The 17,862-nt window shown below is 37.9% G+C and overlaps 1 protein-coding gene across 1 annotated transcript in view; it reads left to right on the top strand.

The window, feature by feature from the left end:
* The first annotated feature begins 1,291 nt into the window (after window positions 1-1,291).
* Window positions 1,292-17,862, top strand: part of nst (phosphoglucomutase 3-like protein nst) — a 38,627-nt gene continuing 22,056 nt past the window's right edge. Inside the window, exons 1-2 of the mRNA XM_071674697.1 lie at window positions 1,292-1,448; window positions 12,894-12,964. Coding sequence (XP_071530798.1) covers window positions 1,354-1,448; window positions 12,894-12,964 — 166 coding nt within the window. The 5' untranslated portion in view covers window positions 1,292-1,353. The remainder of the gene's footprint in view (window positions 1,449-12,893; window positions 12,965-17,862) is intronic.

Genomic DNA, 17,862 nt, shown 5'->3' with positions numbered 1-17,862 from the left:
GATTGCCATGGGACCTCGTGATAGTCACTCCAAGAGCTCCTGCAGCTCCAGTGCTGTGTTTCTTCCAGAAACTGGAAAATGGTGTACTCCTTTCGAGTGACATTTTCTCTCGATATGACCTCGCCAGAGGTGACTTTTCACTTGTGGTGTAACCTCGAGCAGGCTGAGTCCGATACCACACATACACACGCATATATATATATATATATATATATATATATATATATATATATATATATATATATATATATATATATATGTATGTATGTATGTATATACATGTGTATGGGGATGGGTTGGGCCATTTCATTCGTCTGTTTCCTTGCGCTACCTCGCAAACGCGGGAGACAGCGACAAAGCAAAATAAATAAAATAAAAAAAAAAAAAAAATATATATATATATATATATATATATATATATATATATATATATATGGTGCATAGCAAAGTGCGTCTGTCTTTGAGTGTCAAGATCTTCTGGTCATGATTTACTTTTATCTGTTGTACTAACTATTATCTATAATTAGATGTTCTATATTCATAAGATACGAAGATTAACTGCAACTGAAACAAGTTTTCAACCTTGAGAAAACAGGAAATTATGATACATAGTTGAGGGTTCCAATTTTGCTAAATCAATTAAGAGATAAGGAAGTGTGAGTTTGCACTGGACCATCCTTATGTAAATGGAATAGAAGTTAATGGATGGATACAAATGATTTCTATTTGGTGAAAGCTTTTGAATATAATCCATCTTTCACAATATAACATCTTACACCAAGCTAATATATATATATATATATATATATATATATATATATATATATATATATATATATATATATATATATATATTCATTGTACAGAATTACTGAAAAAACGGAGAATTTTCTTCCGTGCAGTATACACTGCACCAGGCAGTGAAAAAAAAAAAATTGGGATATTCTTCCGTAACAAAAAATAGCCCAACATATTCAAAAATATCCTGACCTACCATATCCCAACGATGATACTTCATGGAAAGAAAAATAACCTCAAAAATGTTCAAGTTCTTATTGAAACCTCCATGAAATTCGGAATATTCCCTCTCATGATAGACTTCCATCACTAAAAACTACACATAACGTCGTACGAAGAACTGAAAGAGAGAGCGATAATGAGTGATGTAATTGAAATACGCCAGCCATGAGAAATGACAGGTGAGGATTAACATGTCTGTGCAGAAGACCTGCCAGCTGACACCTGACGGATCAGCTGGAGGAGGCGAGCCATCACGTCCACGACGCCGACCACGAGGCACGCCGCACCATCCCACCGCCGACCCGTCAGTCGCACCACGGCAGCCGGAGGGAGATGAACGCAGCAGAGGCAGTGAGATGTGCTAAGGCACAGTACCCTAAAAATGTGAAAAAGCAGATCAAGTATGGGACAGCAGGCTTCAGATCTAAGTAAGAAGACACTTAAGTTTATTTGTATGTGTTAGATAACGTAACCATTGTCGTGGTTTAAAGATAGTGATGCTTGGGGGGGTCCTGCAGCTGTTAAGATCACTAGTGGCATTTTGGTGAGGGAAAGTTGCAGGACTGGTTGGATCCCAGACTTGGATTGGTTTATGTGGATGATTGAGAGGAAAGCTTTCTATGAACGAACTTCAAAATGTACAACGAATTCCAGTTAAGAGGATTTTATGGAGATGGGGGGGTTGTTGGGGTAGGCTCAAGTTGTCAACATTGGTTGTAAAATGTTAATTTGTAATTTACCAACGTTAACAGAGCTTAATGTGTACATAATCTCAATAAAGTGGTAATGCAACAGTACCGTAGTGAACATATGTTCATTACCAGCAACTTTAACTAGGGTATTGATGCCTAAGCCTCATTTGTTGAATACATGGTGATTATTCAGTTTAGGGTTGCAGAGATGAATATATTGAATGTGGCATGTTATTCATAATTGTAGCTTTGTAAATCATTGAGATTTTGTAAGACCTGCAGGTCATATTTTTTTTTTATCCCTTAACGATGAATATCTGAATAGTGGGGAGGGCTGGGAAGATCAGGGAAAGTGATGGGTTAAGATGAATGTGTATTGTATTTTGCAAAATGTATGTATAATTTGCATGCATAAGTATATGGCTGAGTGTACTAGATAAAGTATGTAGAAATATTTGTTTGTAATGTGGTCCTCATAATAGTAAGTGAAGTAGAGATCATTGGAACTAGTGGAAACAGCTCACCTTCCCTTGTAGTCGACTTTCACCTCATGTTAACTTTTGATAGTATGTGTGCCAAGACTAGTTTTAGAAATTAAGAGATTTTGTTCTTTGTAATAAAATGTTTGGAAAATAGAATAAGCATGTTGGAGTGTTTGGATCATGATATATCATTCTGCGACATTGATCAATATTATATTAGTGAGGGCTATGTTCATAAAAGAAAATTAATCAGTGTATGTTTATGTGAAATTCTTCACCAGATAGCCATTTTAGAAGGAAACTTGGGCTGGTTAATTTAGATGAATTTAGAATTAGAGCTGTGATTGCTTAAAGAGTGCGTGAGTTTCGTGGTGTTTAAGAACCCTGAGGTTATTTTGTAGACTTGAATTTAGTTGCCGCCAAGAACAGCATTCCTTAAAACAAGAACAGAAAGTCATGATCTTTAGTTTCATGGTAGAACCACTCGTTTGATATGGATTAGAAGATTAAAGGGATTATAATACTTTGGTTAATAGATCACTTTAGCAGAGAGTACATGCATGAAAAAGATTTTCAAGCTAGCCTAAGAGGGCATCATAGATAAAGTATATGGAGGATAGCTCTTGTACCATACTTAGAAAATTTTGGGAAAAAAATCAAGAAGTTGGTGGGAATCTATTTACCTTTACCTTTGTTTTGCCATAGTAATTAAGTCACTAAAGTAGCAACCCCTTTGTAGTAGCTTATATTCTCGCTGTAAGTTTCTGTTCAGTGCATAATATGTATAGGGACTTCCAGAAAATGAGGCAGAGTGAGAGCATCCCCCTATATGTCTCCTTTGATAATAGGACTATATTGAGCTATTTTATTTGAACGAAATGACGTCATTTCTATCGTACAGTGAATCTTGTGCTCCACATAAGAGGATATTTAAAAAAGATCTTCCTGAAGCCTCCATAGAATTCTTTTTAGGTTTCTTTTGTTTGATTTGGATGCTTTGTGTTCTCCCGTGTTGTTGGAAAAGTTTCCATATTCATGCTATGCTTGAACCAGGTAAAGATCATGCCATGGCTACAGTTGTTCTGACTACAGATGATCCCTGACATATGATTTTCAACTTTATGATGATGCAATATTCAACACTATGAAATAGGCTTTGTGTTAGATGATTTTGTCTATCTGAAGGCTAATGTAAGTGTTCTGAGAATGTTTAATGTAGTAAGCTATGATTGGTAGGTTAGATGTACAGTATTGAATGTCCATATTAAATATATTCTCAACTTACAGTATTCAACTTACAATGGATTTATCGAAACGTGATCCAGTCGTAAGTTGAGGAGCATCTGTAGTTATCTTTGCAAACTATTAAAAAATTATTAATCATAAATTGGTTTGATACCTTGAAAGAACTAATTGTATCACTCCATTCCAATATTGTTATAGAAAGTTTCAATCTACAATACACCTCTTGATATGAATGTCATATGCCATTTAGAAAGGATATGCTAATCATCATACAATTGTAGTGTTCTGTGCTCTTGAGGACTATGAGATAACTTAGAGATATGGTATCATATAGCAGTTCTGTGGAGTAGGCCTTCAAGGCAGACAGTTAAGATGTATTCAGTACTTATTGAAAGATGGAGACTTTTAAGGTGAGGTTTGCTACAGAAGATTCAAGAGAATTCCCACAGTGAGAGGTTGTGCCACAGGGCAGTATATTAAGTATTACCTGTTCTATTTCCATTATAGTGTTGTAGATGCTATTCCAGGGAATGTTAGAACATCCCTTTATGTTAATGATGTACATGGTCATCATCTGAATGTGCTATTAGACCTTTACAAGATTACTGATTTGGTAGAAAACTCTGGTTATAATTTCTCAGAACAAAAAGATGGAGATATACACTTTATAAGATCAATTAAAAGTACTGGAATTCCACATGTACAATTATTTTTTATTCCAAATTAAGAGGAGGCAAAAGTTTTTGATTTTAAAGAGAAAGTTGACATGGGCTCCTGAGATCAATAACTTTGATAGTAAAGTGACAAAGCTGCTAAATATTCAGAGGGTAGTCTCACTACTCTTAGGGTTATAATCATTATTGAATTAAAACGGGACAGTCGTTACCAGGTATATGGTATTCCTATGCCACTGATTACATTCTGAAAATGGTCAACGTTGTTTCTAATTTACATGTTAGAATATGCACAGGAGCATTTAGATCACCAAAAGCCCATGCAGGTTTTAGTGAGTTCTCTCAGATTAAGACATTATTTTGCTAAAAAGATATATTTGCTTCACCCTTTCTAACATGTATGTGTGTTGCTTGCATTGTCCATGAACACATTGTCTTTCCATCTTATGTATTACTGAAAACAGCATGAAACTCACACAGCTCTTAATTCTTAACATGAAGTTTTCTTGCAGTGAGTACTAGATGGTAGCCATGCATAATGGCAAAATTTTGTGATAGGTGAAGAAGGTTTATGATTGTTGAACTCTACCTATGTTAACTATAAAAGATGGGGTCCTATAGTGTGGAACTTTCTCCACATACTGTACAAGTAGCCAATCACACATTGCAGGAAGATATTCATATGTGCATGAGATTTTTTTTACTGATTACATTTGTCCAGCAAAGAAAGTTTTAAGTGCTGGTTAAGTTTTTCGGTTTTGTCAATTTCGATCAGGTACCTGATCCTAAATCTAGAATGCCTGGGATCTGAGTCATGCCAGATTTGAAATCTCCTAATTTTTAGGTCATTGTGCAAATGATGTATGAAATATGTACTTAAAGTTTGTTGTTTACTTAGCAAATTTTCATTGTGGGTTTGCATGTAAAGCAGGGGCTGTATGAAAAATCTTTTTTAAGTAGTTTCACATCCGGATAAGGGTGCATTTTAGCAATATCTCTGGAGTGGGTGAATATGAAGCAATACCTTTAGCAGTTGAAGGCAAAGGTTCCCTCATGCAGGACTTTCACTATGTTCTGAAAACTTTTTTAATGTGTGTTGCAGTTTCACGTGTTTCATATATTTGCCTTTTATTCAAAAGGGATTTGTTGAATTTTGAGCACATTCATAATGTGTACTTCAATAATGAAGTTCTTATCCTCTAGACCTTCTCTTAGTTTCTTGTACTGTTTTTTCAAATCTCATCTTCATTCACTCATTTGTTTTTGCCTGGTCTGGATTCATAACCATATGCAATACTGTGTATCACTCACAATTTGTTCACCATGAGAAGAGCATTGTCTTTATTCTTATACAGAGAAATTCAAACAGCAACAGACCATTGGATAAAAAGTTTACAGATGAATTTGCATGTGGAACCTTATTGAATGCTTTTTGAAAATCTGGAGAGATTACATCATATGGTTTACTTTTGTCATACATGTTGATTATGTCATAAAAGAAATCAAGTGGATTTGTCAGCCATGAGCAGTTTCATTGAAAACCACGCTGAAAATTGTTTAAGTGGTGGTCCTCTGAATGGTTTACAGTTCTGTTTCAAATGATGGTTCCCATAAGTTTTCTAATTACAGATGTTAAGCTAATTGGACGACAGTTTCTGGGCAGTTACTTATTACCTTTTTTTGAATAACAGTGTTTTATTTTTAAACTTCCATTCACTTGCATCTTTCCTTGTAGCAAATGGCTTTTAACTATATAATTTCTCACCTCTTCCATTGTCATGCCATAAAACTTATCAGGGTCTGCTGTTTTATTTACTTTTATTCCTTTTATTGCTGATAGTTTGTACGTCAATTTGTTGAAGAACTTTCTCTTATCAATGAGACTGGATTTCGGACATGCATTCTCGATCATTAATACACATGTAAAAATTCATTTGATATTTTTGCCAATGAATGAATTCACCATTTTCCATAAGTAGTTTTTTTTTTTTCCCGCATTTGCGAGGTAGTAGACCAATAAGTAGTCGACCAATTAATTATCTTGCTTCTAGCATAGCTTTAAAACTCCTTAGGGTTTCTTTTGCTATTTCCAGCTGTATACATTTCATGTTAAAGTTTACTTACTTGTACAAGTCTCTTACTTTCTTAAATGTTGTCATCATGTAACATCCTTGATTCTTTACACAACAATCTGTTAGCACACTAAACTAAACCCTGCATGATTTATTTTGCTTTTGAAACATGAAATTGAAGGAAATATGGATCACCTAGGCCTCAAGTTATGCTATGCAAAATGTCCTTGGGTACCTTGGTTCATGTCTTAGTAGCACACTAAATAATGCTCCTGCTGGTGAAGTCCTTTTGGAATGCCTGAATCTACTTGACATTATTGCTGGCATTTAGCATTTTCCTAATGAATTCATCTTTATAGAAGCACTTAAAAGAATGTAGAATTCCTTGGTCTATGAGAATGTTTCTGACACCACTGACATTGTCTTTTATAGGGAGTTTCACAACAAAATATGATGGGCAGTTGTCCAACACTGATAAAATCATGCAATTTTTAAGAATAACCAACTGATAGTGTTCCTTTGCCTGAAGCACAAAATGATTCTCAAGTCACTTAACATTTCACTTGAAACCATCCATATTTGTTGGCCTTTTACAACACAGAGAAGTTTGATTCCCCAGGAGACCTTAGGATTTTGGCTTTTACCAGTGACTAATGACTTTAGCTTGTGTATTCCAGCTATAGTAAAACACATGAGAATGGTAACCTTTCTTTTGAGACTTAGAATTCTGAGGATGCTGACTTATCTGGAGACACAAATTTTCCTGGGTAGATATTGCCACCGTAAAGATGCTTCATCAGCATTATACATTATGTTTGGGCACTAATCCATCAGAGATCATGTTGTAGACTTTCCTAATAGACCTTGTCACCTTCATAAACAGTTAATGGTTTTTCTCCACACATCTCCATGAGTCATAAACCATGGCATTTCGTGAATTTTGTAAAACAACCTGAGTATTTGCATGGGATCGTTAAGTGTAATTTTATCATGAAAAACCTTAGGTTGGGACATGATCATACCACCATGCAAATGAAGTCTTTTGAAGTTTTATCCACTCAAATTACACTTTGTCTAGATAGTTGTTCTTTGGTTGAAGCAATGTATTTTTCTTTTTTGTAGACTGAGGCTTTTCACTGTCAGTATAAACTTTCAATAGCTTAGCTTTTTTGTGTTTGTAATTGAGTCACTTCTCTAATTTCCTTGGTAATTACTCTTTAGAGAATATATAGAATTCATCCTCTTGGTACTTCCATCAGCCACAGGACTATCTGTTTCTTTTTAGACATGCTTGCAGTGAACTGAGGTAAAATTTCACATCACAACCAAAGGGCAGGTTTGATATGAGACTGTATCATACATTGTCTTCCCATACATCCCCGACAGAAACTATTGTATACCAGTAATTTATCTGGATTGTCAAAGATAAACCTGATGTCAATTTTTGCTAACATATGTAAATTACTGAATTTTACATTAATATTAGATTAGTTTTAAGTAACTTCAACTCAGAAGTTTGGCATTATCTAGCCACCTGTATTTGTCATAGGGAATTTAAGCTATACTTTAAGAGATCATGAAACGAGAAAAGAGAGAGCCGGGGTTCCTTAGGTGTTATAAGTAATCAGATAAATGGTGTGAAGGTTGATAAGGATTGATTAGATACAGAACTTGTCGTAAGGACATGGAAGATATTTGATAGCATTCTGAGAGTGACTGTAAATTAACATTTTCAATTATTTATTTTTTTTTTTTTATACTTTGTCGCTGTCTCCCCTCACTTCCGCTTCCATGGTTCCATCCACTGCCAAATCCACTCCCAGATGTTGAAAACACTTTACTTCCTCCAGTTTTTCTCTTTTCAAACTTACCTCCCAATTTACTTTTCCCTCAACCCTACTGAACCTAATAGGTTTTATATATATATATATATATATATATATATATATATATATATATATATATATATATATATATATATATTTTTTTTTTTTTTTTTTTATACTTTGTCACTGTCTCCCGCGTTATATATATATATATATATATATATATATATATATATATATATATATATATATTTCATTACATTTTTAATGTATATATTTTGTTATATGCTGTCTCCTGCGTTAGTGAAGTAGTGCAAGGAAACAGATGAAAGAATGGCCCAACCCACTCACATACACATGTATATACAAACACGCCCACACAAGCACATATACATACCTATACATTTCAATGTATACACACATATACATACACAGACATATGAATATATACACTTGTACATATTCATATTTTCTGCCTTCAACCATTCCCACAGCCACCGTGCCATGCATGAAATGGCACCCCTCTCCTCCTGCGTGCACGCGAGGTAGCGCTAGGAAAGGACAACAAAGGCCACATTCGTTCACATTCAGTCTCTAGCTGTCGTGTATGATGCACTGAAACCACAGCTCCCTTTCCACATCCAGGCCCCACAGAACTTTCCATGGTTTACCCCAGACGCTTCACATGCCCTGGTTCAATCCATTGACAGCACATCGACCCCGGTACACCACATCGTTCCAGTTCACTCTAATTCTTGCACGCCTTTCGCCCTCCTGCATGTTCAGGCCCCAGTCACTCAAAATCTTTTTCGCTCCATCTTTCCACCTCCAATTTGGTCTCCCACTTCTCCTCGTTCCCTCCACCTCTGACTCATATATCCTCTTTGTCAATCTTTCCTCACTCATTCTCTCCATGTGACCATACCATTTCAAAACACCCTCTTCTGCTCTCTCAACCACACCCTTTGTATTACCACACATCTCTCTTACCCTTTCATTATTTACTCGATCAAACCACCTCACACCACATATTGTACTCAAACATCTCATTTCCAACACATCCACCCTCCTCTGCACAACTCTATCTAGAGCCCACACCTTGCAACCATGACATTGTTGGAACCACTATTCCTTCAAACATACCCATTTCTGCTTTCCGAGATAATGTTCTCGCCTTCCACACATTTCTCAGTGCTCCCAGAACTTTGGCCCTCTTCTTCACCCTGTGACTCACTTCCATCTCCATGGTTCTATGTGCTGCCAAATCCACTCCCAGATATCTAACACACTTTACTTCCTCCGGTTTTTGTCCATTCAAACTTACCTCTTTTTCACCTCTTGCATCTTTCTCTTGACCTCTTGCCTCTTTCTTTTATACATTTCCCAGTCATTTGCACTATTTCCCTGCAAAAATCATCCAAATGCCTCTCTCTTCTCTTTCACTAACAACCTTACTTCTTCATCCCACCACTCACTACCCTTTCTAATCTGCCCACCTCCCACCTTTCATATGCTACAAACATCTTTTACGCAAACCATCACTGCTTCCCTGAATACATCCCATTTCTCCCCCACTCCCCTTACATCATTTGCTCTCACCTTTTTCCATTCTGCACTCAATCTCTCCTGGTACTTTCTCACACAAGTCTCCGTTCCAAGCTCACTTATAGGTATATATATATATATATATATATATATATATATATATTTTTTTTTTTTTTTTTATACTTTGTCGCTGTCTCCCGCGTTTGCGAGGTAGCGCAAGGAAACAGACGAAAGAAATGGCCCAACCCCCCCCATACACATGTATATACATACGTCCACACACGCAAATATACATACCTACACAGCTTTCCATGGTTTACCCCAGACGCTTCACATGCCTTGATTCAATCCACTGACAGCACGTCAACCCCGGTATACCACATCGCTCCAATTCACTCTATTCCTTGCCCTCCTTTCACCCTCCTGCATGTTCAGGCCCCGATCACACAAAATCTTTTTCACTCCATCTTTCCACCTCCATATATATATATATATATATATATATATATATATATATATATATATATATATATATATATATATATATATATAATTATATTATCCCTGGGGATAGGGGATTAAGAATACTTCCCACGTATTCCCTGCGTGTCGTAGAAGGCGACTAAAAGGGGAGGGAGCGGGAGGCTGGAAATCCTCCCCTCTCGTTTTTTTTTTTTTTTCCAAAAGAAGGAACAGAGAATTGGGCCAGGTGAGGGTATTCCCTCAAAGGCCCAGTCCTCTGTTCTTAACGCTACCTCGCTAATGCGGGAAATGGCGGATAGTTTGAAAGAAAGAAAAGAAGATATATATATATATATATATATATATATATATATATATATATATATATATATATATATATATATATATATATATATAGTTTCGGTGCATTACACATGACAGCTAGAGTCTGACTTTGGACGATTGTGGCCTTTGTTCTTTCTTAGTGCTACCTCGCGTGCATGCGGGGGGAGGGGAGTGTTATTTTCATGTGTGGCGGAGTGGTGGCAGAAATGGATGAAGGCAGCACGTATGAATATGTGCATATGTATATATGTATATGTTTGAGTATGTATATGTATGTATACATAGAAATGTATAGGTATGTATATGTGCGTGTGTGGGCGTTTATGTATATACATGTGTATGTGGGTGGATTGGGCCATTCTTTTGTCTGTTTCCTTTGCTATCTTGCTAGCGCGGGAGACAGCGACAAAATATAATAAAAAAGAAAAATATATATATATATATGCACACACAAATAAAGTATATATGAATGCGCGCCTTCATAGAACAAACAAACCTCCAACAGCCAGGATCAAACCCGGGACCCCTGTGCCACAGGCGGGAATGCTACAGCTACGCTATGGGCCTGGCTAATAGGAAATAACTTCGAATACTGTGTACTCGTATTTACTCGAATACCCTTCATCTCACATTGGTGAGCAACTGGGTCTACACCAGTTATTTCCCAATGGGCACACATAGCCAGCAGATAGCATTTTACTAAACCTAACTGTACAACGTGGAGGTATATGAATACGAATAAAGTGCATATGAACGTGCACCTTCTTAGGTGTTGGAGGTGTGTTTGTTCTATGAAGGTGCACGTTCATATGCACTTTATTCGTCTTCATATACCTCCGCATTGTACAGTTATCCCTGGGGATAGGGGAGAAAGAATACTTCCCTAAGTTTCATAGAAGGCGACTAAAAGGGGAGGGGGCTAGAAATCCTCCCCTCCTTTTTTTTTTTCTTTTTCTTTTCCAAAAAAGGGAACAAAGAAGGGGGCCTAGTGAGGGTATTCCCCTAAGGCTCAGTCCTCTGTTCTTAATGCTACCTTGCTAATGTGGGAAATGGTGAATATGTATGAAAAAAATATGTATGTACAGCTTCATGAAGTATGTCTGTGAAAATGATATATTAGTATCCTTTAAAGGCTTGATACACATCAGATAAGATTGAAAAATGGAGCATCACAACTGACTTGTGCCGTTGTAGAGATTATTTAAGATTTCGTAAAAGAAATCTGATGAAATGAAATATTTGAAGATGTCTTGTAGTGTAGTGTGTAAGAAAAGCAGTAACATATTAATGAAGAATGTTTCAGCAGTTGAAATATATTATTTTGTCTTTCTGTCAGTTTATTTCTATCATTGTACTTGATATTTCTCACTGTATAGTGGGCTTCCTGAGGCAGTACCTCCACACCTGCAGAACATTCCTTTATTGTGACAGCCCTCTCATATATGTACTGTGGTATTTCTCTCTTTCCTTGCCCTTTACCTCTGGTGTTCTCTATCATTGCTATCTTTATCATTCTGCAATAGCCATTCTCAACACATTCATATCATCGTTGTGTTCGATCTTTACTTTTGCTGGTACATCATAATATGTAAACTATTGTTTCCCTCTGATTTTTTCATATTTCACTCTGCCTTTTCTCTCACCAGCCCTAATTACCTTCACCTAAAATTCATCTTGGTTGCTTGCATTGTGCTAGCCATTCTGCTATAACAGTTTTATTGTATTAGTAAACAGTGGTACAGTCTAACAGTGTCAGTTCTTTTATTGATAAAAGGCATTTGGTCATGGGCATTTGTGCCTAGATGAAGGTTAAAGCTCATAGGAAGATAAATTGTTATCATTTCCTCAAGTGATGATGGGACTGTCTCTTATGTACTGGTTAAAAAGATAAAAAAGGTAATGAGCTCTTAGTATAACTGTGGAAGTAAAGAAGCAGAAATCCCACTGGACAGTCAGTATGTTGCCATTGCCAATGGAAGGCTCAGTGGAATGGAGAGGACTGTTCGGTTGTGTGTTACATTTGGTGTCATATTGTTCTACTAGTATTTTTTGATGTTTCTAAAATTTGTCATATTCACAACCAGTTTTTCTGATTCCACTCTGGTGTATTTACTGAAAGTACTGCCTAAATATTTAAGCTTGCATCATCTTTGTTTCCTCCTGTCTAGTCATGTTATGTGTTCTTTGCATCTCTTTCTTGGAAACAGACAACTTTGTTTGTGTGTATGTTTTGTTTCCTACATACACACAGTTTCTTTATGCTCAGCTGATTTACTGAGGTGGAAAAGTAGGAATAGATAAAGATAAAGGTATGGGGAATGAGAAATGGTAACATGTAGAGAAATGAAAACTGAACCTATGGAAGGCTAATGTAGGATTTGAGAATTTAAACTAGATCAAGTGGGCTGTGTTTATTTCTCCAGACAGATGCCATCAGCCATTTTGGGTACAGCGTGTGCAAAAACAATGTCCTAAATCATGCTATTTTGTTGTTTTTGTACTTACCTAATATGTATAAATATTTTTTCAGTTCTGATGAGCTGGACTTCATCATGTATCGCATGGGTCTTCTTGCAGTTTTGCGAGCCAAGGACACATCAGGTAACTAGTATTCTTTAAAGCCAGTCTCTGCTTCACTCAAAACATTTTATACCTTTGCCCATTATACAATGGGAATTGGGCTGTCAACATGATTGGAAACTGGGAAAAAACGAGCAAGTACAGGTGCACACTAACTACGCAGGGATAGATGCCATCAGGACTATAATCCTTGCTTGTGTTTACAGAGAAAAGTGCTTTTCACAGTCCAAAAGGAGATTACAGGGAGGGGCATAGGATTAGTAAGATGAGCATTGGGGGTGAAGGAATGATAGATTCATCCATTGTAGAGTTAGAAGAGAAATGAGAACCAAAGAAAGTTGCTTTGTCTGTAGGAGAGACAACTATAGTACCATCAGAACAGAGGAATGAAGGAAAGGTAGAGCATCAACACTGGTTAGCTACACCTGTAGCTTAGGACCAGAAAAACTTATCAGCGGATGACGAGGGAAAATTATAGCTTTTCCTTTGAATAAAGGAATGCCTTGTCTCATGGATTACGTACTTGCAATGATTGCAGGCTGTGATAGATGCTGAATGGGAGTCAGGAATGTGAGTTTATCCAAGTTCAATATGCCTGATCCCTTGCCTGAATGGCCTCACCTCAGAACAGGAATGGGTGAACCATTGATTGGAAGAAGAGATTGTCTTGGTGATGAATAATCTTCTTTGTTAGTCTTTCCTCAATCATTCTATGTGTCCACATCATCTCAGCAAACACTCTTCAGCTCTCTCACCATAAGGATGTAAGGGGAGTGGGGAAGGAATAGGATGTATTTAAGGGGGCAGTGATGGCTTGTGCAAAAGATGCTTGTGGCATGAGAAGCGTGGGAGATGGGCAGATAGGAAAGGGTAGTGAGTGATGGAATGAAGAAGTAAGATTATTAGTGAAAGAGAAGAGAGAGGCATTTGGACGATTGTTGCAGGGAAATAGTGCAAATGACTGGGAGATGTATAAAAGAAAGGCAGAAGGTCAAGAGAAAGGTGCAAGAGGTGAAAAAGCGGGCAAATGAGAGTTGAGGTGAGAGAGTATCATTTGATTTTAGGGAGAATAAAAAGATGTTTTGGAAGGAGGTAAATAAAGTGCGTAAGACAAGAAAACAAATGGGAACATCGGTGAAGGGGGCTAATGGGGAGGAAATAACGAGTAGTGGTGATGTGAGAAGGAGATGGAGTGAGTATTTTGAAGGTTTGTTGAATGTGTTAGATGGTAGTGGCAGATATAGGGTGTTTTGGTCGAGGTGGTGTGCGAAGCGAGAGGGTTAGGGAGAATGATTTGGCAAACAGAGAAGAGGTGGTAAAATCTTTGCGGAAGATGAAAGCCGGCAAGGTGGCAGGTTTGTATGGTATTGCAGTGGAGTGTATTAAAAAAGGGGGTGACTGTATTGTTGACTGGTTGGTAAGGATATTTAATGTATGTATGACTCATGGTGAAGTGCCTAAGGATTGGCGGAGTGCATGCATAGTGCTGTTGTACAAAGGCAAAGTGGATAAAGGTGAGTGTTCAACTTACAGAGGTATAAGTTTGTTGAGTATTCCTGGGAAATTATATGGGAGGGTATTGATTGAGAGGGTGAAGGCATGTACAGAGCATCAGATTGGGGAAGAGCAGTGTGGGTTCAGAAGTGGTAGGGGATGTGTGCATAAGGTGTTTACTTTGAAGAATGTATGTGAGAAATACTTAGAAAAACAAATGTATTTGTATGTAGCATTTATGGATCTGGAGAAGGCATATAATAGAGTTGATAGAGATGCTTTGTGGAAGGTATTAAGAATATATGGTGTGGGAGGCAAGTTGCTAGAAGCAGTGAAAAGTTTTTATTGAGGATGTAAGGCATGTGTACAAGTAGGAAGAGAGGAGAGTGATTGGTTCTCAGTGAGTGTAGGTTTGCGGCAGCGGTGTGTGATGTCTCCATGGTTGTTTGATTTGTTTATGGATGGAGTTGTTAGGGAGGTGAATGCAAAAGTTTTGGAGAGAGGGCCAAGTATGCAGTCTGTTGTGGATGAGAGAGCTTGGGAAGTGAGTCAGTTGTTGTTCGCTGATGATACAGCGCTGGTGGCTGATTCAGGTGAGAAACTGCAGAAGCTGGTGACTGAGTTTGGTAAAGTGTGTGAAAGAAGAAAGTTGAAAGTAAATGTGAATAAGAGCAAGGTTGTTTGTTTATTAGGTACAGTAGGGTTGAGGGACAAGTCAATTGGGAGGTAAGTTTGAATGGAGAGAAACTGGAGGAAGTGAAGTGTTTTAGATATCTGGGACTGGATTTGGCAGCGGTTGGAACCATGGAAGTGAAAGTGAGTCACAGGGTGGGGGAGGGGGCGAAAGTTCTGGGAGTGTTGATAAATGTGTGGAAAGCGAGAACATTATCTTGGAAAGCAAAAATGGGTATGTGTGAAGGAATAGTGGTTCCAACAATGTTATATGGTTGCGAGACATGGGCTATAGATAGGGTTGTGTGAAGGAGTGTGGATGTGCTGGAAATGAGATGTTTGAGGACAATATGTGGTGTGAGGTGGTTTGATCGAGTAAGTACTGAATGGGTAAGAGAGATGTGTGGAAATGAAAAGAGCAGAAGAGGGTGTTTTGAAATGGTTTGGCCACATGGAGAGAATGAGTGAGGAAAGATTGACAAAGAGGATATGTGTGTCAGAGATGGAGGGAACGAGGAGAAGTGGGAGACCAAATTGGAGGTGGAAAGATGGAGTGAAAAAGATTTTGAGCAATTGGGGCCTGAACATGCAGGAGGGTGAAAGGCATGCAAGGAATAGAGTGAATTGGAACGATGTGGTTTACCGGGGTCAACGTGCTGTCAATGGAAGAGAGGAAAGTGATTGGTTCTCAGTGAATGTAGGTTTGCGGCAGTGGTGTGTGATGTCTCAATGGTTGTTTAATTTGTTTATGGATGGGTTTGTTGGGGAGGTGAATGCAAGAGTTTTGGAAGGAGGGGCAAGTATGCAGTCTGTTGTGGATGAGAGAGCTTGGGAAGTGAGTCAGTTGTTGTTCGCTGATGATACAGCGCTGGTGGCTGATTCATGTGAAAAACTGCAGAAGCTGGTGACTGAGTTTGGTAAAGTGTGTGAAAGAAGAAAGTTGAGAGTAAATATGAATAAGAGCAAGGTTATTAAGTACAGTAGGGTTGAGGGTCAAGTCAATTTGGAGGTATTTTTGAATGGAGGAAAACTGGAGGAAGTGAAGTGTTTTAGATATCTGGGAGTGGATTTAGCAGCGTATGGTACCATGGAAGCGGAAGTGAATCATAGGGTGGGGGAGGGGGCGAAAATTCTGGGAGCCTTGAAGAATGTTTGGAAGTCGAGAACATTATCTCGGAAAGCAAAAATGGGTATGTTTGAAGGAATAGTGGTTCCAGCAATGTTGTATGGTTGCAAGGCGTGGGCTATGGGTAGAGTTGTGTGCAGGAGGGTGGATTTGCTGGAAATGAGATGTTTGAGGACAATATGTGGTGTGAGGTGGTTTGATCGAGTAAGTAATAATAGGGTAAGAGAGATGTGTGGTAATAAAAAGAGTGTGGTTTAGAGAGCAGAAGAGGGTGTTTTGAAATGGTATATATATATATATATATATATATATATATATATATATATATATATCCCTGGGGATAGGGGATTAAGAATACTTCCCACGTATTCCCTGCGTGTCGTAGAAGGCGACTAAAAGGAGAGGGAGCGGGGGGCTGGAAATCCTCCCCTCTCGTTTTTTTTTTTCATTTTCCAAAAGAAGGAACAGAGGGGGCCAGGTGAGGATATTCCAAAAAAGGCCCATCCTCTGTTCTTAATGCTACCTCGCTAACGCGGGAAATGGCGAATAGTTTAAAAGAAAAGAAAATAGAATGCGACTAAAAGGGGAGGGAGCGGGGGGGCTGGAAATCCTCCCCTCTCTTATTTTTTTTTTTTTTTTTTTTTTTTTTTTTTTTTTTTTTTAGATTTTCCAAAAGAAGGAACAGAGAAGGGGGCCAGGTGAGGATATTCCCTCAAAGGCCCAGTCCTCTGTTCTTAACGCTACCTCGCTAATGCGGGAAATGGCGAATAGTTTGAAAGAAAAGAAAAGAATATATATATATATATATATATATATATATATATATATATATATATATATACCTATACATTTCAACGTATACATGCATATACATACACAGACATATACATATATACACATATACGTATTATACTTGCTGCCTTCATCCATTCTCATCGCCACCCCACCACACATGAAACAGCACCCCCTGCCCCCATGCACGCTAGGAAAAGACAACAAAGTTCACATTCGTTCACACTCAGTCTCTAGCTGGCATGTGTAATGCACCGAAACTACAGCTCCCTTTCCACATCCAGGCCCCACAAAACTTTCCATGGTTTACCCCAGATACTTCACATGTTCTGGTTCAATCCATTGACAGCACGTCGACCCCAGTATACCACATCGTTTCAGTTCACTGTATTCCTTGCATGCCTTTCACCCTCCAATATGTTCAGGCCATGATTGCTCAAAATCTTTTTCACTCCATTTTTCCACCTCCAATTTGGTCTCCTGCTTCTCCTCGTTCCTTCTACCTCTGACATATATATCCTTTCTGTCAATCTTTCCTCACTCATTCTCTCCATGTGACCAAACCATTTTAATCTACCCTCTTCTGCTCTCTCAACCACACTCTTTTTATTACCACACATATCTCTTACCCTTTCGTACTTACTCGATCAAACTACCTCACACCACATATTGTCCTCAAACATTTCATTTCCAACACATCCACCCTCCTCTGCACAACCTTATGTATAGCCCATGCCTCGCAACCATATAACATTATTGGAACCACTGTTTCCTCAAACATACCCATTTTTGCTCTCCCAGCTAATGTTCTCACTTTCATCCTTGACTGCCCCTG

This window comes from Panulirus ornatus, chromosome 20 (assembly GCF_036320965.1).
Source record: "Panulirus ornatus isolate Po-2019 chromosome 20, ASM3632096v1, whole genome shotgun sequence".
NCBI lineage: Eukaryota > Metazoa > Arthropoda > Malacostraca > Decapoda > Palinuridae > Panulirus > Panulirus ornatus.
This window is presented reverse-complemented; position numbering and strand designations above follow the sequence as displayed.